This window comes from Penicillium psychrosexuale (genome assembly GCF_028828465.1).
Source record: "Penicillium psychrosexuale strain IBT 29551 chromosome Unknown utg000002l, whole genome shotgun sequence".
Taxonomy (NCBI): Eukaryota; Fungi; Ascomycota; class Eurotiomycetes; order Eurotiales; family Aspergillaceae; genus Penicillium; species Penicillium psychrosexuale.
This window is the reverse complement of record NW_026643187.1, coordinates 5,374,694-5,395,486: the sequence shown is the minus strand read 5'-3', so window position 1 is coordinate 5,395,486 and position 20,793 is coordinate 5,374,694. Positions and strand designations below refer to the sequence as shown.

The window sequence follows — 20,793 nt, the reverse complement described above, 5'->3', positions numbered from 1 at the left end:
GATCAAGCGTTATAGATCTCGGGGTTAGTATATGGAGATACGTGGAAGCAGGACAAGAAAAAAATGCATGTGTTCGGTGAAGGGGAATGATATAGAACGAGAGATAGAGATATGGTTGTAAGCTAATGAACAATTGGAATGTGTCCTGCGAATTGGAAAGGGAGACGGTCTCCCTGAATCTTGTTGTAGTTGTCGTGCACACGCCAAGTTGATCAAAAAATGTATTGTTGTGTTATGTGTAAGTTGGGATAATTGTGCGACAGATCATGCTAGCGAGACTGAGAAGTGAACGCAAACACCCTTCACCTTCTCTTCTGAGTAGTCACCCCATGGTGTTGTCCTCTCAAGCACCCTACCACTCCCAGTGGTGAATTTGCTCTTACACCTGTTTCACAGGCAGGGCTGTCGGTATCCCTGGTGACCCCGTCACAGGGTCCCCTCTTTAATATCTATGTTGAAAAAATAGCCTACCTCTTCTGGATCTTCGTCAAAATGGATCACCAATATCGTCCAGAGCTTCGCGCTGAATGCACTATAACTTTTGTCAACCTTTATAGCGTGATTCAGCAGCTCTAGTCGAAATTCAAACTTTCAACATTCAACAGGTCCAGGCTCAACACCAACTTATCTCTTCATTTACATACCGCCAAAACATTAAGATCCTCTCCCAGATCTAGAGTCAGTTTACCGGTCAACTAATTACGATACTTGGATGCCGCTATTCGTGCAAGACCACCTTCCGAGATTCAACGTCAACTTCTCAGTCTCGCCAGCATGATTTGTCGCACGATGATTCCATGGAACCATTACCTGGAAGTTTTGAAAAGAAGAAAAAAAGGTGGATTCGGGTTTCGAAAAGGAAAAGAAAAAATCCGGGTTCTGGATCGAGGGTCCGAACAGTCTCTTGCGCACGGCTACTGAACGTCCCGGAGCAGTCTAGTCTCTAGCTCGCAACCTGAAGTCTGTCGCGTCACCGGACTACCTAAAAGAGAAAAGACGCTTTTGCCGAGTGTATACTCGCAATATGAGACCTCTATGCAGTGTACGAAAGCGGAAATGCTAATAATCAAACTATAGGACCGCGTAGCTGGGGATCTTAGTTATAATGTAATGTGCCAGGTCTCAGAGAGGAAGAGTGCTTTTAATTCAAAATAACTAGGGTGGAGAGAAAGAAGAGGCAAGTTGCCATGTGGAGTGGGAGGCAGCCAGTTGATATAGCTGTCCCTTTGCAAACGTTGCAAACCTCAAACATCTCGCTTAGCCGTCTAGCAAACAATCCATCTAATGCAAACTGATAAATAATGCAAATAATAAGCGAGCAAGCAAAAATAAAACATATGATAGCGATCTATGGTAGATCATGACATCTAAGTTACTAACAGGCAACGAGCCCGGAAGCTCTCTAAAGCCTTCCTCTCGATGCCATAGGCCTCTAGAGAAAGGTCGATCGAATGATAGGCTAAAATAGACGATTCGTATTGGTAGCAATTGGCAGAAGGCCATGACATTTAAAAGGACCCTACCTAGGTACTAGCAAGTCATGAATAGATATTATAGAGGGCCAGTAGTAACGTGACTAGCCCTAGTCACGTCGATACAAAATTCTCGACCAATTAGAAGCCAGATCCGAGAATCTGAGATTTCGTAAATCTCAGCAAGTTAGTTAACTAACTAGACATCTTAGTTTGCGTCTCTCTGCTCAGCAAAATGATTCTGGACGCAATGAACCTATTGAAAATTGTACCATCCTACAGTGCTACAATTGAGTCAGTAAGCTGCGCATGTGAATTGGAACAGCACATATTTGACTTACATCGAAATACCCCGCAAAGGCTTTTATCTCTCCATCTGGGTTAAGTAGTACCGATTTGCAAGTTGCATTCGGCTTTCCAATCATGCTACGGCTTATTCCATGTTTTTGGTCAAATATTGGACGTATGGCCTGGATGCCCCCTTCGCCAGCGAGGACTTCGAAGCCTTTCAACGGCTGACCACGGAGATCAATCTTGATCTGCTTTTGAGGGATTTGATAGCCAAGGCTAATGCTTGGTGAACTTTCGCCGTAGACAAGGTTTAGCCCGGTAATAAATGAATGTTCATCTTCAGCAAGTACGGAGACAGCGATTTCCACGAGGTCACTAGAGATGGTGACCATCTGAGGTGGTAATAGGTTATGCACCCCACGACATCGCTGGCAGATGTCATTGCCGAGTGAAGATGGAGGAGGGATTTCGGATTTGTAAGGCCTATCGCATTGGACTTTTCCTGCGGCTCTTTCCCACACTAGGCCATCAAATTGAGCTGTATTCTCAGGCGACGTAGATATTGGAGCTCCAATCATCATACACCTATCTTTGATCCACTCGTTATGAAGCCACTGTAGCCTTCGAAAACGTAGTGTCCGGGCTAGACGCTTGAGTCTGCTAGTGCAGCGGTACATTAATCTCCAGTCTCCACAACCTTCTTCCAAGAGATAGTTGAGATATCCTCGTTCCCGATGAATGAAGAAGCGTGTTTTCCAGAATTCCTGGTTTTCAAATATGTGAACCATAGCTTTCGACGCAAGTCTTAAGCTGAGGTATTCGGGCGTTGGAAGAAGATAGGCGATTTCGAAGCGGATTTCGAGTGGAAGGAGACGAAAGCAGTCATTCACTTGGGACTCATCCTTCAGAGGATGTTCACATTCCATGTTTTCTGCCTTTGGAAAGGTCTTTGCTTCGGCCCGGAACCCGATATATCGAAAGCATCTCGAGCTAGGCGTCCCGGTGTCTGGGATTACATGATCTAAAAGTTCTCATTGATTATTTGAAATTGCTCGTGGATGCAAAACCTATAAGAAAAGTAAACAATGACTTACAGGCTCGATACTGTGGCCAAGGTGCTTCTTTGACTACTTTAGCCAATTTATCGAGAGGAACAACCCCGTTGTTGAAATGTTGTATCAACAATCTCCAGCAGCCTATATGGAACACGCATGATTTGGAAAGGTCATCCTTCCAATCCTTGAACCATTCAGGTATTTCTTTATCACCATAACATTCTTCGATACATTCTCGAACTGGCATTGAGCTGATCTTCAGTGATCTATTGCGATATAATTGTCAAGTTGCAACTGGGTAGAGCTTACCGTCTTGTACCTCATCAGAGCCAGTGCCACAAGACGCACATGGAGGCTCACGGTCGTAATAAGAATACAAACGTTCTTTCCTCATGATTAAGAGGAAGTAGTTTTCCTCGCTTCAACTTGCTAGGGCCGATACAGCATGTAAAAGGATGTAATGTGTAGGAATGTGCAAAACTTTTGCGAGTGAGATACTATTATAAATGTGTCGATAATAATTGCATCATTGATATTGGATAGGGCCTTAAACAGGAACCTTGGTTTTTATGGTCTAGTTGTAAAGAGTGGTAAAATGCGCTGTACGGTTTCCATCATATATCTCTTTTAGCCTATGAGACCATATTCTCACTTTCGAATAACAAATATCGGGGTTTGATTTTCCTTATCGAAGTTTTTTTTCTAATTCTTTTCTTTTTTCCTTCTCTTTAGGGGACTGCTAATTTGACCCTCTCAACCTATTCTACTCTACCTGAATTTTCAGTACCGCCTTCCATATTCGGTACGACTATATATTCTGCCAGCTTCTGGCTTACTCGGTAAAGTAAAGAAACATGCAGTTTCATCGGAAAAAATCGTATATTCTTTCTACCTAGTTCCTATAGGAATCAACTCCTTGGTAGATGGGAGTAGTTGATGAAGCAGTTACTATGACAAATATAACTTGATTTTGTTAGAGACTTCCATACAAATTTTAGGTATCTGCTGTCTTACTACTATTGTCACGAAGCGGTATATAAAATCAGAAGGCGGTAACTATCGAACGCGGAGATGAAAGTAAGCGTCGAGGGAAAAGCGGTACCCGATTAGGAAGTTGCAGGGCAGAATAGGTTTTTGGGGGGTGGGGGGTGGGGGGGGGGGGTCAAATTAGCAATCCCCTCTCTTTATGATCAAGCCCTCTGTCATGGTAATTCACGTATTTCATTTCTGCCAGTCTGAAATTAGGCAGAATCTAGGCACATTCAGGCATTTGACTTTGACCTTTGGCCGCTCTGCCCCTTTGCAGTCAACCTGCACTGGAATCCCCCATTACAATATGCATTTAACGTCCGAGTCTCCCGCTAGGGAAGAGTCATAAGAGAGTGAAGTAGAAGGAGATAAAATAACATTCAAATCTACCTAAGGCAGGACCGTTGCAGCAAGCTCGAAACTAGAAGGCCTGAAAGTCACCAGCACCACAAAACAACATATAAACATCAAAAGAATTGCCAAAAAAAAAAAACAAATTGGTTCAAACTGAGAAACTTTTCCAAACATTGGACGCCAAGAAAAGTGAACATTCCGCTTGGAATCAAAATCGTTCAGCACTCAATGGCATGGTTTTGACGAGTGTGCCGACGTGAGATTGTTGGTATCCCATTCCTTTGGTTCGAATATGAATCAGGGCACCGAGGAACGGAATCGGATTTTCAACAAAGGGTGAGTCGATAGGCCATTGAAGTTGCATGCGGGAAAAGTATTTGACGAATCCCTCATTGGTCATGGCATCGTCTGGAATCCCACCAAGGTTATCTGTAAGAAGCTCCAAGAAGGAACGGAAATCGTTGTAATCTTCAAATGAGCTGAAGTAAAGGCTCCCAGAGAACATCTCCAGACACCGTGTCATTGTGTCGTCAGGCTGCGTTGGAATGTTTGCGCCAACGCCAAAGAAGTCAAGGTAGCGGAACGACCGCATGGGCTTCGTTAGCCGCGGGGCGTAGATGTTAAGTCTGACGTTCTCTGATTTGCGAACGATATTGATGAGCTCATTAGCTTCGTACTGACTCACGATAATCAGAACATCGCTGTGGACACTGGATAAAATCCAATTCACCTGCGTGCAGAAATCATCCATAACATTATTCTTGGAAATTTTCACGGTTTGGTTGAAGTCTACAGTGGAATACAATCTAGGCCCAAGCAGACGTGGATGGTTCTCTTTCCCAGCAGATGTATTTTCCAGACCCTGGAAAGCCAATGTAACAGCCTTGGATGGTTTCTTATCACGGAACTTGCCGAAATTGGCGAAATACCGGATATCGTCGTGGAGGTTGTGGTCTTCAGGCTCGTATGATGGGGGCCGCGAAATCTGTTCTTCTCGCTCCACCTCGCATGCAATTTCTCTCTCTTGTTCCTCATGAAGGTAGGCAGAAGTCGCGATGTGACCTGGAGTTGACTGCAAAGTTTTCAACAGCTCCTGAACTTGCTCATTGTTGACATTCCATTCAGGCATCTGGTGGCCGTTCCTACCCCGCCTATCCTCGTCCCAAGGTGCGTAGAGCTGGGAGAGTGTCCGGGCTTCAGGCTCCTGTATAGAACTAGCGGTTTTCGACTTCGTGGAGGGGTCACTTTGTCCCACTATTGAATCCCAAAGAATGATCTTCTTGTGGTACTGAAGTCCCTGGTTTGCCCAAAGCGGGCGTACATTGTCCAGGGCCTGGCATGTCTGAACCATAGACCACTTTAGTACGTCTGCCGAAGTGAAGTGAAAACTCTATCGGATGATATCCCCAATATAGACCTCATATTGTGACTGACCTCTGGAGGAACCAGAAATAGAAGGGATTGGCATTTTTCAAGGCCACGAAGTCGGTTGCAGGCTGAGAGGAAGTTAGTACTGTCTTTGAAAGATATCGGGACTTCACAGCTTACCCTGAACAAGCCTATCTTTCGTTAGTCTTGGCCCCAGAGTGATTGCGGCACGCGTCGCAAGTGGTAACTTCAAATCGACACCGCGCGAGTGGTGTTGATCAAGGAATACCAAGCAAGCCCCCATTCGTTGTCGGAACGAAGATGAGAAGAGAGTCTCAACATGCCCCTCCCGGTCAATCACCATAGTTTCATCACTTTGGTCGAAGAAGATTGCCGCCTCAACATCTCCCTCGGGGGTCATGGCAAGCCATTTTTGGGCGACTGACTGGTTCCCGGCCTCCAGAATTTGGGCACCAACATCAATAAAAACTCGTACAGGCTTGGCCGTGGGTGAGCCTTCACCGGTGCTGACTACAAGCCTCAGGAGCCGATCAACATCTAGCTGGCGGCCCTCTTCATCCTGCGCCAGGATACATTGCCTGTTGTCCTCTCGTAGCAAGAAGCCTAGTACCATTGCATTGGTGTGAAGAAGTTCGCCAAGATCCCTTTGACGGATTGACAGAGGTAGCAGAAACTGGTTATCGTTCGTACCGCTGAAGCCTGTCGTCAGTTGAAGGCCACGCCGTGCAGGAATATCCCACGCGGATGACGAGAGCTTCCGAGGAAATTCCTTTGCTTCTCTAGAAAAAACGAACCGAGATAGGTAAAAGTCAACTATCTCTTTCTGATAGCGGAGAATGGGGAACAGAGTCTGGGTGAAGGTCTTATCGTCCTCGAGGTTCACGCCTGAGTATGTCCGTAAACCGGCTGGTAAATCATCGACACACTGCGTGACCCAGTTATGGAACTCAGTTGAAGGGTCATTTTCTTTCGCCAAGAGCACGAAGCAGTCTCTCAGTTGCTCTTTCCTCAGTCCCTCGTAGTAGTAACTCAGACAGGTGAGAGTCACTGCCACATCAGGGTGTCCAAATTCCGAATTCTCGGATGGGATACCCTTCGCACGGTATGGCACCGCCATTAAACACCGGGAAGGGTGGAGGCCATATTCCACTAGCCAACGTTTATCAGCAAGCGAGAATCTCAGGATGCGATAAGCAAAGAGTCCGCGTAAGACGAGAAGATTGGTCATAAAGACACTCCCGTCAAATTCTGCCCGGATGAAAGATTCGTCGTCCTTGGCAAGTTCAGAATGTTCAATGAATCGCATCACGCTGCTCTTAACCCGTGAATTCCATTGGGTAAATGGTAACCCGGGGATTCCATTTTCGGAGATCGACTTGAGCGTGTAACCGATCAGTCGTTCGATCGCATCGACTTTTAGAAATCGCAAAATAGGAAACCGGTAACCTAGCTGATCAACCTCGATGCAAGTTGGATCATCCTGACAAAGACGCTTTGCCTGTATGGAGACCAGGCGAAGCAAATTCTGCGTCGTCTCCCAGCGACAACTGAGCCCATCGAGAGATTGCTGCGTTCCCATAGTATAAACCAACTGGAACTTAACATCCAGGACTTCGTCACTTTCGTCAATGATATCTCGGCACTTGCTTTGCAGCCAATTCTCAAGACGTATCAGTGGCGGGAAGATATTGGGGTTTCTCTCCACAGCATCTAATCCTATGAGTCTGAATGAGAGCATCTGCTCGGGGAGGGCAATCAGAATACCCCTCTGGCGGCAACATTGCTCATATAAGGACTGGAGCTGGCTGACTATGGGAGAAGAAAGTTCAGTTTGTCGCGAAAATGGAATGTGGTAGATGCGTCGATTGATCAGACCCCCGAGCCGCTGAGAAAGAAGCGCGTCACTCTGCCTTAAGAGAGGTTTCAAGACAATTATTCTGAGAAGATCATGGCCGTTGGCCAACACTGCAGCCGCCATGGGTGTAATGACGGAAGTCTTGCCTTCACCCATGTTAAGCTGAAGCACTGCGTTTTCCCCACAGTCCGGTTTGATCATCCGAGCTGCGACTTCCACTTGGCGCTTCCGGATAGTAATGTTATTTTCAATTTCCAACAGCAGCCAAGTCGGGTAGCTCGAAGGGTCCCACCCCTCATAGCCCGGGTTTTCTGCCTCTCTGAGAAACCCATCGATATCCCGATTTTCGGTACAGGCAATCAGTCTCTCGCAACGACGCAAGGCAGAGATGGACTTTTCAAATGCCACAAGTAACGTCTTCCACTGGGTGGGAATGCTGGTCCACTTATCAGAGGCCAAAATAGACAGAACTGACCACATGGTGACAGAAGGACTGACGGTGTCAGTATTTAGCAAAATTTGCACTCGTCCTTAAATTCGCGGCAATTTCATCCCACAATGCATCTCTTTGTCTTTCAAGCTCTTCTTGATGTAGAAGTACCGCATCTCCGTTTGTCACCCAGTCAAAAGAGGCAGCAAGGTCAGATTCTCCAGGCGTAGATTCTGAAGTTGAGAAGTCCTCTAACGCTTGGACGCTTTGACTTAGCCCGTTTCCATACTCTTGTTGACATTGGTTAGAGCTCGCTTGGAAATGCTTCGCCAGGGACCAGAGCTCAGGTGTTGATTGTGGGATCGAAGAAACCCCGATGGGTCATCGGAGCAAACGGAGTCTGAGGGGGGTCTGGATGAGACCTATGCATTAGATCAAAGACACAGGTGGCTGAAATGAACCGTATTCAATCTCCTGAAAGTGGACAGGGGAGGTGGGAACAGGATCCACATCGTGATACCAAGGGTCGGAGGGCACTTCCTTCTGTACCCGGCGCAGGAAGTCAAGGAAATTCCGGTTTTCGACCCAATCGCCACAAAGCATGTGTATCATTTTATGTGTCGGCTTTCTACGAACCAGTGGAACCAGAGCACGAGATGGAAGTACAGGAGCTTTGGACGGCCACTGAGCTCGTATGTGGTCCCCACACAACCGTACATCTTCGGCCCTTTGTTTGCACCAGTTGGCTTTGGCTTTTTGGTTGCTTTTGGCTTGTTCTGCGCGTGAGAGGTGTGAATTGTCTACCTTAGTGAAGGTTGTGTAGGCATATTTGATTGCGTCTTGAATTTGAGAAAGGACAAAGTCCCCCCCAAGGCTGAGATTCAGTGACGTCGTCGAGTTGGGTGGCACTGGAATATATTTGCATTTCTCCGAGAAAGCAACCTGAAGTAATTGACGGAGGACCGACTGGTCAATCTTCCCACCAAACGCAAGGATAGAAAACAAGGAAATCAAGAAGTAGGTGTGCGTAGCCCTAGAACTTGTCTGGCAGGCGCGGTATAAGCCCACCCAGGCACTCTCCATCGACTGATTTAGAATTTTAGAGCAAGAGTAACGAGTAAAATCAGCTGAGAGCGTTGGTAGATTTTTGAATTGCCTCATGGTTGCCAGTAGATGTGATGAATGACCAACCGTCGAAGGCCAATCTCGAATCAGAGCTGCGATTCTATACACATTCTGACTGCGAGCACTTGTGATGTTGCAATCGCGGGAGTTGTGATATATCTTCTTTGATGGAGTGGGGGGTTCGCTGAATTGCGACCTCATGATCTGCTCGGCGCGGCAACGGTTACGCTTTAACAAATCAATACTCCCCGGGTATAAGAGGCAGTTTTCCCTCTTTTTTGGCACCATGGAAATGTGAAAACTGCTCAGAGAACTGAAGAATTTCTTGCGATAAGGACTGGAAGTCATCGTGTTGGGCAAGTTGACCTAAGTTACTAGACCATTCGATAGTTTGCATGACACGAAGGTGCTGGGGATAAAATTTGCGGCACGGCGTAAGGGCGGCAATCCTTTCCAGGGTCTCGGTAGCATCATTTTGAAGGGGGAATGCTGATTTCAAACACTCCTGACATAGAATGCGGATAGCCTCTTCGGTACCTGAGCGATGAGTCAAGTTATCAGGGACAGGGAAAGACGTGATTGCGTGCAAGTATGCCTGGTACAAGATAGCCAGGGGGTGGAATCCTCGCAGAACTTGCAGATGACTGTCCAAGCAATAATGCATGTACTTCGCCCGATTTCCGGTTGGTAGATCGATTGTGACTGCAACATGATGATCTTCTCTACTAATCATCGGGCTTCCGTAAGGAATAATGACCGATCGATTATTGGAGGAATCAACGAGGACCAGTTTGTTCTTCAGTCCATAGAAACAGCCGATGTCTTGGTCCACATCAATCAGGGCGCTGAACTCCTTTGACGTTACACGTCCATTATCATTGACGAAGAATTTCAACCGTAAACGGCTTAGTTCTGCCTCTAGTGTCCCAAAAGCCGTCCGAATGACAACAATCTCATCACTTGCATCAAGAACTTTCAATATGTGACCAATTTTTTGGAAAGTCGGGCTCTGAACATCGACTAGGGTCTTGGAATCTTGTTGCATGAGCATGTTGCCCGGCGAATTAGGATCAAAGAACAAATGCCAATTGCGGTCCGAAGGTTTCCATGGCTGGTTCAGTGGACGGAATTCAACAGCCCCAGTCTCCAAATCCAGCCAATGAAAGTTCTCGGAGATTAATACTCTAGGGAAGTCCTTCTCGAGGACCTCGTGTGGTATAAGCTGCAAGACCTGAGACCCCTTGCGAGTTTTGATCAAAAGCTTCCCACTCTGCATCCCGAAGTGAACCTGTCAATTGTCAGATTGTGTATCGTAGCTCGGCTTTTTGGGTTGTATAAGACTTACTTCAAAATCCTCAACGGTGTGTGACAAGACAAACGATGCTCCAGGCAAACTCGATGGTATCACCGGAATAACTCTCTATAGAAAAGTCAACACATCTTCTAAATATGATGAAGATTTTAGGTAGAATTACCGCTCCGAAGAGGCGTTGATAGAGAGGATTGTTTGCAAAGCGAGCTGGCAACCTCCCTGGAGGATTTCCATCCACCAGAAGTTCACCTGTGAGATAATCGAAGTGGAGTCGTTGCTCAAAGCCTTGCGCACTGTTGCTTGTTTCCGTAGTTACCCAGGTACCTGAGCAAGTTTTCCAAAGCCCGGAAACTTCAAGACAGTTCACGCCACTTTGAATTGCTTCATTCAATCCAGACGCGCAGTTCGTAATCATCCATATTATCCGTGATCTTGATAGTGACCGGATCCTTTCTGAATTCTCCAAGCTAAGCTTTATCTTGGGCGACAGACCGTCTGTTTCTGGAGGTGAGTTCTCGAACAGTAAAATGGAGCATCGGACGAAGCAAAAGAGGTCCCGGGACGTTTCGATAACCATGTCCAAAACATCGGATCAACATCATATGTGGCTTGGCAAGTTGATGCAATCAGAAGTAGCAGCTGTTGTTGGCTTTGATCGTCGTTCTCTTCATTATTCAAAAGACTTTGATTCAACTGATCGCACCAATCCATCCCCACCTCCCGACATTGTCGTAGGAATTCAACGACCCTCTCAACCGACGGTGATCCACTCGTCAAAGCAAGAACACGAACACCAAGTGTGACAATAAGATCGAAGGTGCAATATTCGTTCCAGTTATTTTCAATCGTCACCAATCTCTCTCGCAACAGGTGCAGCAGACAGTCACCAAAGCCTATATCCTCAAAGGCTTCATGTGCAGCTCTTCTGATTGAGCCTGATCTTCCGGATAGTGGCCCCAGCTCCCAAGCGGCTTGTTTGACAAGGGAGACAACAGCCTCCTCATTCAGTGACAATGCCGATGATGCCAGATTCCTCGAAATATTACCCCATTGAAGATTTCCCCCAGAGCGAAGACATCCGTATGCCTCAAATTCAAGCAAGCTGAGCTTTTTATCGCAGTCTTTCTGGGTCGCTATGACCTGGTTCTGGGAGTGTGAAGTGGAATTGAGGGTGTATTGCAGATTTGAGTACACTCCGAGTGGGAGTTATATGGTGCACATGCTCTTGACGCTCGGTTTATTGGTCTGCATTGTCACCCAGGCAATTCTTGTGTTTTCGAAAAGCCGCAGGTGAAGCCCATTTGGGATGCAAACCGAATCGAAGGAAACAGGGAATCTGTGCGATCTGTAGTGAGATTTGCGCCACGATTTTGTATCTGAGGCCAGAACAATGTTCGATCCGCGTTTCGTGGTGAAGTTTTGGATCTCTGTATAGTCAAGCCATCCGACTTCCATCTCGGTAGTAGTCACTGTAGGCGTTCGTCCAAGCTCGTGGAGGACCTTCCAGGTACTGTTGCGCCATGATGCAAACCAAATGGGAATATTGAGCTCGAATACAGCGGTTTTTCGTGCAATCTCTTTTGTTGGGAGTGGCCATTCATGAACGTGAATGGAAATAGATTCGGCTTGTTTGTTCAGTGAACACTTTAGGCAATCCCACGGAAGGTGAACGTATTCATCATCGTCATTGTAGTCAAAATAATGCGGCAGTTGCTGCTCTTGTTCGCATAGGCTTTCGTATTTAGCATTTAATCTCTCCCATTCCGCTTGCTTTGCTGCTCTAATTGTATTGGCAGACCGCTCAATTCTGCGTTCGAGCCTTTGGTGCTCCTCGGAGCTGTTGAAAAACTGAACACCAAAGCAATTTGGTGCTGGGTCACAGAAGATGCTAGGGTTGGTTTTGTCCGATTCCTTATGCCGCACATTTATGTACTGCTCGACCTCCCTCGCCCGTTTCATTTGACCGATCTTGGGAAGTAGTAGAGGTTCGAGGAAGTTATCGGGGATTCCAGGAGAGAACCTGTTCATCAGAGGACAGATTCGTAGAGCCATTTTGTCTAGCACTACCCACAGTTCCAACAATACAAGGATCATAACTGACGTGGCTTGTGGGTTGGAGACGTACGTCGGCTTTGCGAGGGAAAAGTACTGCGCAATGGTATTTTCAAGTTCACGACACGCTGCTTCATGTTTCGAAGCGGGTTGATTGATGAACCAGGACTGTAGGTGCCCATCAACCCATTGCTCAAATTCACTGAGAGCCATGATCGACCCGATCTTCGGAATGGGCAAGTCATTGCTCCATTTTAAGTTGGATGTGTGAGTTCGACAGAACTTTGTAGGCTTTACTTGATTAGGCGACGAACGCATCGCCGCTTGAAGATATTCCTTGCAATGAAGCAGTGATTGGTGAACATCATCTTGCGAAGGTGATGATGGGATCAGCGGAATCCTCACACGGTTGGATATTTTGATCTGCTTTTTAATAGACATCAATCTGACAAGCAGATCCTTGCTTGCGGAATGTGCACGGTTGGCAACAAATGGAAAGACTTCATCTTCATCCTCCAGCTTGTAGATCCGCCGGCCAATCCGAGCACGCATGATTTCGTAGCAATCCACAAGTTCATGGGAGGCTACGAACGGATTTTGTCTTGCCGCCAGTGTTGCCATGAAGTACAGAATGAAGTTTTTGTAATGAAGGCGCCCTTCCGTTTCATTGAAGCATCGCCGAAGAACCAACTGCAGAGCGACTCGGATGACGAGCCAAGCTGGAGACCGCCTCCATGGTAATAAAGCAGACTTCCAGTTTACCTCGTCTCGCACACATTTTAAAACCCTCTTTTCTTCATGATGTGTACCGAGTGCCAGAAGTTGTGTCATCAAGCCTTCTGTCACAAGGCCAGGATGGGTTGTTTCCCGGATTTCGTCCACTTCGGTTCCCGCTTTTGTGCTTTTCGGCAGCATCTCAGACACTTCCTCGGATGCTAAATGAGTGATTTCGGTGGCCAGATAGGAGCAGAATGTCGGGTCAGAGAGCTTGTCTGCCGAGATAGCTACACCAACTCCGGGGAATCGACGTAGGAGCCCACCAGAGGATAGTACTGGTCCATCCTCCGAGGACACCTCAAATGCGTCGACGAGAACCCTGTCTTTTTCTGCATCGTAAAAGGCGACCCATCCGCAGTTCTGGGCTCTGATGTGACACGCAATAGCCCCTAATTGGGTCAGCGTTTTCTCGTCCGGGGCCGTCTAGAATGTGCTAGGGGAGAAAGATCTAAAGAGAGAACAACCCACTTACTGGTAGATTTAAGGTTCGAAATAGCTTCTTCTAAGCCACTCTGCAAAATTCCCTGCTCGGTATGCAACTTCATCCAGGTAACCAACATACTCAAAGCTAGGTCCCATCGCTGCTGGGACTCGGGGCTGACATTCTGAATGAACTCTTGCAGCACATCTCTCACAGCCGCGACCAGGTGGTTCTCCAGCCGAACTAGGTCATGTTCAGCTTCCTGTGGCAGTTTCAGAGGGAAGAATATGTGATGGAAGGTGAAGGTGGACAGGGCATGATCGAGATCCATGGCCTGATGTTGCAATACGTTCGGATGCCAGATATGTGCACAATATGGGTGGAAACAATAAGTGATAGGTTAATTATGGATAGCAGGAAAATTTGTTTGAGATGAAGAAATGTATGATGGCGAGTTGGGTGGGATACAAAAGAATATAAGGTGGGGTACAGATGTATGCAAGCTCTCCGCTGCTCAAGGCGGAAAATGACTTCAGAATTTCTAGCGGTGACAATCATATGCTATATGAACTTCCATGATAGTAGTATAGTTCCGATGCCTATTTCCTATTTGGGAAAGGGCATTGGTAATATGCCCCCCCTTAGAATGACATCCCTGCCTGAATTTTCAGTCACCGCCATCCTAATTTGGTGCGACCATGGATTCTGCTATAATTTCTGCCAGTACAAAGTTTTCTGCCATATATTCTGCCACTACTCCGTACGGAGTACTAGTACTATATGAATTCTAGTTTATATAGTAAAAAATAGTATGTTATACCTGATTTCTATACAGTTCACCCCCTTGATAATGATAAAGTAGTTGTGACAAAAGTAGTGGTTTACATACAAATCACAGGTATCTATCGTCCTGCTACGTAGTGGTATTGCCATAAAGGCGGTGTATTTCAATGGCGGTGTGTGTAGCGGTAGGCAGATCTAGGTGTCAAGGCAGAAGCGATACCAAATTAGGAAGGTGGACCTAATCTTTCGGCAGGGGCCCTTGGGAAATTGGAAGGTCTTTCTGTATATATTCTCTTTTGCCTAAGAACATTCTGGTAACACTTGATTCGTCATATTTATGACTAACTAGTTATAATATCCATGGATGCCGGTAGTTATTACCCTACTATTTACTATGATATGTGTAGACTGATAACTTCATTTGAAATTGCTCTTATGATAGCTAAAGCAAATCGGAATGAATCCCTCCTGGCTAAAATATAATGCTGAGATGGAAAACAAATCCTACAGCAGAAGTGAAGTTCCAATCAGCTCGGCTTTTAGGAAAAAGCCCGCCAACCACAGTGAAATAGTGGTGAAACAGCCGAGATGGGTCCTAGAGCCTCACATCCATAGTTCATTTAATATAAATCAGTTTACTCTTACTTATCTTTCAACTTTTGAGAGGTATTATGCTGATTAATCGTCACTTATTGAGCTGTATATGGATATAATTCAGAGAAATCAAATAAGAGGTATAGAGATCAGTTTGTTTGCAAAGTGGTCAGCTATATAAGGTTGTCTTTTTACCTTTTCGAGCTGTTCATCTGCTTCTCTAACTTCAAGTTGAGTTCTATCGGGGTCGAGATCGGGATCGATAGCTATGGCCTTTTGTAAAGCTATAGCTCTATGGTTTAGCGTTTCCTCGCGCTGCGTTTGTTCACGCAGAGCGTGCTCGGCAATAATTAACTCGATAGCAAGGCGCTGCTTGAGCTCGCCAAAATCGTTTCTTAACCTGGTAGGGGGTGACGAGTAATGAAAGTATGTCGTATGCCCCCCGGAAAGTCCCATATTTCTTTAAAATAACGGATTAATACGAGAAAATACAGAGAAAGAATATGTGAAGGTTAAGGAGGAGACTCGCGAAACAAAAGTCCGCCAGTCCTCTCATACGATTCATGGCTGTACGGGTCATCGTGATGTTGTTTGCCATTTACGGAGCGGCCAGCTATATAAGCAGGTCCTCTCTACAAGTGTGCCTTGGGAACATAACTCTCTCATTGGTTACTATTCCCTATATACACGACGACATACACTCATACTTCGATATGCGCTAGTCCCAACATGGCGCACTACTGCGAGTGGGGTCTAGTCCTTTTCTTGATTGGCTGTATACGTGAGCCTTCGCCATGCGATCTTTACCATCCATGGATGTTGATAGATATTCGTTTACCTCTCTCTTCCTGTATCATTGATCTATCACGTCTTCTACCGACGGTTAGGAAACTGCACGTCATTGTGTCGCCATCACTAGCGACGTTTCCAGACCACATGTTTGGTGACAAATAAGCCATGACTGAAGTCAAAGGTCATACAGAAAAGTCGTTTTCGCACATTAATTTTCTCCTTTTTCGGCCGTTTACCTAGAAAAATTAATAACCGTGAGAAGACAGATATCTGAGAAAACTCAACTGGATCACGTCGTTTTGAATGACAGAAGCCGCAAACGCGGCCGAGTATTCTTGTTGTAGTTAATTTTAGGGGGTTCATGCAATGAGCAAATTTTGATCCGAAATGGCCATTTCTGTTAACTCATATCGGAGAATGATTCGATTGTCAGATTTTTATTCTTACCTCAGTGTCCAACAAGAAGTTGTCGGCAGTTTGTAGCCTCAGCAACCAGACTTTCTCCGCAAGATTAGCGGCCCGGGGTAAGTCCGGAGTTAAAAACTGTGGGGAAGGATGTTCGTTATCATGGAGAATTGGAGCTGAGAATATGAAACGAACATCGACACCGATTCCACATATATCAAGGTCGTTCAGGGTGAGTTAATCGTATGAGGAAAAGCAGGAACAAAGCAAAGCTGTGGGTCTAAAACCCTGCTGATTTGGCCATGAGAATAAGGCTGACTGCAGTGCGACGATGAGCTGCACTTGACGTTGACATCGGGATAGCCTCCCACTTACAACATTGCCATCAAATTTTAAAGCGGATAAAGTCCAAGCAGGGAATGATGAAATTCCCAGGCTGTGTGAGCGCCTCCAAGACGGGCTTGTGGGGAGAATGTGGGAGAGGCGGGAAAGACTTACTCCGCCGTGGCCATGAAGCAAAACGCAAGACATGGTCGGCAGCATCACCCGGGCATTGCACCGTTGGATATTTTATTTTTAAAGAGACTCTTCATGCCATTCTTCGCTGCTTCTCCTGCTATTCTTCCTTTGGTATATTTTAGTTCCTTGTCGTGTTAACACCCATCACTATATATCTTCTTCGCACACCACCGATAAAATGACAACAGCACCTCAAGATTTACAAATCGCCATTTTGGGCGCCGGAATGGGCGGTTTGACTTCCGCTTTGGCTCTCGCGCAGCAGGGATTCAAGAACATTGATGTTTATGAAAGTGCCACAGACCTCGGCTTTGTTGGCGCTGGTATTCAATTAGCACCTAACATGGCCCGCATTTTGGATAGACTCGGTGTCTGGAAGGGCATTGAGGCCGAGGCCGTGAATATTGAGGACACATCAGTTCGTGGTATGTTGCGATTTCCCAATCAAACAATGTAATGCGATCTAATCTATGTCTGCAGACGGCGCAACGGACACTCAACACGCATATGTGGATCTGCGGTACATTGAAAAGACATATGGATATAAGCACATGGTTGGCCATCGTGCATCACTATCCAATGGACTATACAATGGCTGCAAGCAACATTCCGAAATCAAGTTCCACTTCGGAGTCAGCGCAGATGACGTGGACTCTTTCGGCCCTCGGCCATCATTCACAGCTACCCCCCGCGCCGAGGGAGCTGCTCCGTTTAATGTCGAGTGTGATGTGCTTCTCGCCGCAGACGGTATTAAGAGTGCCACCCGCGTCGAGATGATGAAGCGGGTAGGTGCCGACGTTGGCGTCAAGGACACCCACCAAGCCGCGTATCGAATCATGATCCACAAGGAGCAAATCAAAGACGACCCCGAGCTTCTGGCCCTCATCAACAGCAACCGTGTGACCCGCTGGATTGGCGAAAAACGTCACATTATCGCCTACCCCGTCTCCAACAATACCATCTACAACCTCTCCACCACCCAGCCCGACAGCCACTTCGCATCTGCGACAAACGCTACCTATACCACCAAGGGCTCCAAGCCTGCTATGATGGACGTCTTCTCTGACTTCTGCCCCATGGTCCAGCGCCTGCTAGATTACGTTCCGGAAGGTGAGGTCTGCGAGTGGAAGCTGCGCGTCCACGACCCGCTCCCGACTTGGGTTCTCGACTCTGTCGCCTTGGTTGGTGATGCTTGCCACCCTACCCTGCCGCACTTGGCTCAGGGTGCTGCCCAGGCGATTGAAGACGGAGCCGTTCTCGGTGTCGTTCTTTCCAAGCTCCCTGATACCACCCCGCAGTCTATCAACAAGGCTCTCCGTGTTTACGAGAGAGTCCGCAAGAGCCGTGCTGAGGCTTTGGTCGATATGGCTACTGCTTCTGGTCGTGCCCTGCACTTGGGTGAGGGTGCTGCCAAGGAGGAGCGTGACAAGCAGTTCGCTGCCCTCCGCGCTGGCAAGGGTCCTGTGCCTGATAAGTGGGCCGATGCCGATGTGCAGCGTGAGATCTACGGCTTTGACTGCGCTAAGGTCGCCGCGGATGATTTTGATGAATACTTCCAGAAGATGTAAGCTGGTTCTTTATATTTTTTACTGGATTTGGCACATGTGTTCGCATGGGCTTTTTGTATACTTATGGCCTTCGGACCACACGTGAAAATAAATGAGACTATCATTAGTCGTATCTTGCTACCATTGCTAAAACCAAGGGGCCGATTTCCAATCCTCGCAGTCAATACCATATGATGTTGATCATAGTATACTGCCCATACTTGTGTATAGCAAACACAGCCTTCATTACACCAGCAGAAATCCCTTAGTTTACATTTTTTTTATTAAGCCAGCCAGGAAGGAACAAGATGGCGGATGATACTTCAAACTCTATCCCGCTGTGGATGTTTCCATATTCACCACGTCCAGCCGTTTTCATCTTCGATCCAATCCTCCGTTTCGGGTGGTGTTCCTTCCCAGTAGAACGGGCTATCGGAGGGTTGAATTAATCCGTATTGGAAGTAGTTAACATCATCCCACTGTTGAGGTTCGTCAAACGGAGATGCGCATTTGAACCCGCAGATATGCCTAGAGATAGTTAGATCATAGTCCATAGATAATCTCGCATAGACATACATTTGACCACTGGACTTGTCATAAATGATCTTCGACGGACCAGCCATACATGGCATATACCCGCACGGCAAAAACCTTCTGCTCTCTGTTAGCCCTATGCTTCGCAGTGGTCACTACATAATCATACTCATAGACTTGGCGAAATTTATCGCGGATGGCCTGGCGATCGGCAAAGGGTAGCCTCCAGAATCCGGTCAAGTTAAGAGACTCGCCGGGGACTTTTTCCCATAGAATGTACGTAATGTATCCCCCAGGAACACCCTCATCGTGGTCTTGCTGGCGCTGTTGATAGCCTAGCAGTCGAGGAACAACATCACAACCTAGCTCTGTGAATTTCCGGAAAGCAATCAGTTCTGAGTGGTCGGGAGGGGTGTCGACGGCCTGGCTAGCCCGTATGGCGGCCCTTTTCGTTTCAGTTCCAGCTATAGGGACCTGTTGGTAGATACGCAAGAATGCGCGCCTGTTGTCGTCTTCCTCACTAGCAGGTCGGCATAGGAACTTCCCGACCGTATCTGAGGGCCCGAGCTCCGCGGCGATGTCTTCGTCTGTCAGGCAATTCGACTCCTCGTCGAGCTTCTCAAGTATCGTCCATGTCTGGGCAGGGAAGTTGAATGGTGGCTCTGCAACGGCATCAAACGTGACCTGTGTTCCTTCGAGATCGGTGAGATATTCCATTGATGAATCCATGGCAGGTAGCTTGGATGGGGATAATGGGGGTAGTGACTTAGTGACTGCAGGTTGACCAAGAAAGTTTAATTTCTCCGGCTCTCCCACGTCCACTATTTTTCTTTCGGCTATACGGGTTCCAGTGTCTCGTTCGAGCCCTGCAACCTTTTTTGTGATAAGCATCGTAAAGGCTACATTCCATTTACAATGTCTGGAAACACTTTTAGATAAGATATCTACCTAACATTCGCCATTTACCCTCTGGAAACTCCTAGGACGGTAAAGAAGAATGATGTATTGAGAAAATGAAGTACAAATTATTGAAGTACAAAATTAAGAAAAAGAGACAAGAGATTATCAATAACCTTTGTACTATCATGCATGGCACGAACGACATTTACCTTGACATTCCGCGTTTGCATGCGATCGCAAATGCTCCTGCAACTTGTCCCTTCGACCATATGCCTTTCCACACTGTAGAGAGGGACATTTGAACGCATCAGAGAATATGTGCTTGTCCTTGATATGCCGCCACAACGATATCACATGAGTGAACGGGAGTGTGTATGTGCAACCTTTCCAACCACATGTGACAGGACCAGTGCTGCTCCTTTGGAAAATTGATTGATTAGATAAACACAGATATAGGATAGGGGTAGAGATCGAGATCTGTATCGGAGGAACTCACTTGGCGTTGTGTTCTCTGCTCCGAATGGGGAAGCGTTGTCTCTAACAGATCCAGTAAGAGACTCGATGTTGGCTTGTGCCGATGTAGTTGGCATGTTTAGGTCGAAGTTATTCAAGACCCATGGAAGACCATAGAACTTTGAAATGGGAGGTCCTGTTCGAGATAGTGAAGTGTATCTTGGGGTGTATTTTGAGCATAGGCCATACTGTGAGGTAGACCATCACTCTCAACAGGGAAAGACTCGAGATGGTCGTCGGAAAAAACGCCTGTCATGACGAAGGGGATTGACAAAAAGCAAATGAATCAAGCCACAAAGACAATTAGAAGTCGATATAGAGAGAGCTTTGGAAGATGGGTATATTCCAAAGAGAGATCATGTCCAAGTTCTAGGAGCTGGGAAGGGTTTAAATAAGTTTTCATACTCGTAATTCGAAGAAAGTAGCCCAGACAAAGTAGCCCTGACAAAGTAGCCCAGACAGCATGCAAGTAGATGCAGGTAAACAGTAACGACCCGATCCAGCGGATATAACTACCAGACGAATAATCAATTCGGATTATTAAAAGATCCGATAATGGATATCAAGGAGATTCATACCCTATTAATATATAACTAGAAAAGAAGACCGGCTCTCACCTTTGTCTCCCGCTTTTTTTCCCCTCT

The 20,793-nt window shown here is 46.6% G+C and overlaps 7 protein-coding genes across 7 annotated transcripts; 1 reads left to right on the top strand and 6 right to left on the bottom strand.

The window, feature by feature from the left end:
* Positions 1-1,680: 1,680 nt before the first annotated feature.
* On the bottom strand, positions 1,681-2,689 carry N7518_003194 (F-box domain protein; the record flags this gene model as incomplete). The annotated part of the gene is made up of 2 exons (XM_057184121.1): positions 1,681-1,728; positions 1,814-2,689. 2 exons carry the CDS (start codon positions 2,687-2,689, stop codon positions 1,681-1,683), a joined length of 924 nt encoding a protein of 307 aa, XP_057045571.1.
* A 1,720-nt stretch (positions 2,690-4,409) lies between these two features.
* N7518_003193 (uncharacterized protein) lies at positions 4,410-5,552 on the bottom strand (the record flags this gene model as incomplete). The annotated part of the gene is made up of 1 exon (XM_057184120.1): positions 4,410-5,552. One exon carries the CDS (start codon positions 5,550-5,552, stop codon positions 4,410-4,412), a length of 1,143 nt encoding a protein of 380 aa, XP_057045570.1.
* Positions 5,553-5,738: 186 nt separating this feature from the next.
* N7518_003192 (DUF3638 and DUF3645 domain-containing protein) lies at positions 5,739-7,925 on the bottom strand (the record flags this gene model as incomplete). Its single annotated transcript, XM_057184119.1, has 1 exon — positions 5,739-7,925. One exon carries the CDS (start codon positions 7,923-7,925, stop codon positions 5,739-5,741), a length of 2,187 nt encoding a protein of 728 aa, XP_057045569.1.
* Positions 7,926-9,238: 1,313 nt separating this feature from the next.
* N7518_003191 (uncharacterized protein) lies at positions 9,239-10,276 on the bottom strand (the record flags this gene model as incomplete). The annotated part of the gene is made up of 1 exon (XM_057184118.1): positions 9,239-10,276. One exon carries the CDS (start codon positions 10,274-10,276, stop codon positions 9,239-9,241), a length of 1,038 nt encoding a protein of 345 aa, XP_057045568.1.
* A 1,242-nt stretch (positions 10,277-11,518) lies between these two features.
* Positions 11,519-13,893, bottom strand: N7518_003190 (uncharacterized protein; the record flags this gene model as incomplete). The annotated part of the gene is made up of 2 exons (XM_057184117.1): positions 11,519-13,530; positions 13,614-13,893. The coding sequence occupies 2 exons, from the start codon at positions 13,891-13,893 to the stop codon at positions 11,519-11,521; spliced, it is 2,292 nt and encodes a 763-aa protein (XP_057045567.1).
* A 2,940-nt stretch (positions 13,894-16,833) lies between these two features.
* N7518_003189 (putative monooxygenase) lies at positions 16,834-18,223 on the top strand (the record flags this gene model as incomplete). Its single annotated transcript, XM_057184116.1, has 2 exons — positions 16,834-17,080; positions 17,136-18,223. The coding sequence occupies 2 exons, from the start codon at positions 16,834-16,836 to the stop codon at positions 18,221-18,223; spliced, it is 1,335 nt and encodes a 444-aa protein (XP_057045566.1).
* Positions 18,224-18,558: 335 nt separating this feature from the next.
* N7518_003188 (uncharacterized protein) lies at positions 18,559-19,465 on the bottom strand (the record flags this gene model as incomplete). The annotated part of the gene is made up of 2 exons (XM_057184115.1): positions 18,559-18,730; positions 18,819-19,465. 2 exons carry the CDS (start codon positions 19,463-19,465, stop codon positions 18,559-18,561), a joined length of 819 nt encoding a protein of 272 aa, XP_057045565.1.
* Between the last annotated feature and the right edge of the window lie 1,328 nt (positions 19,466-20,793).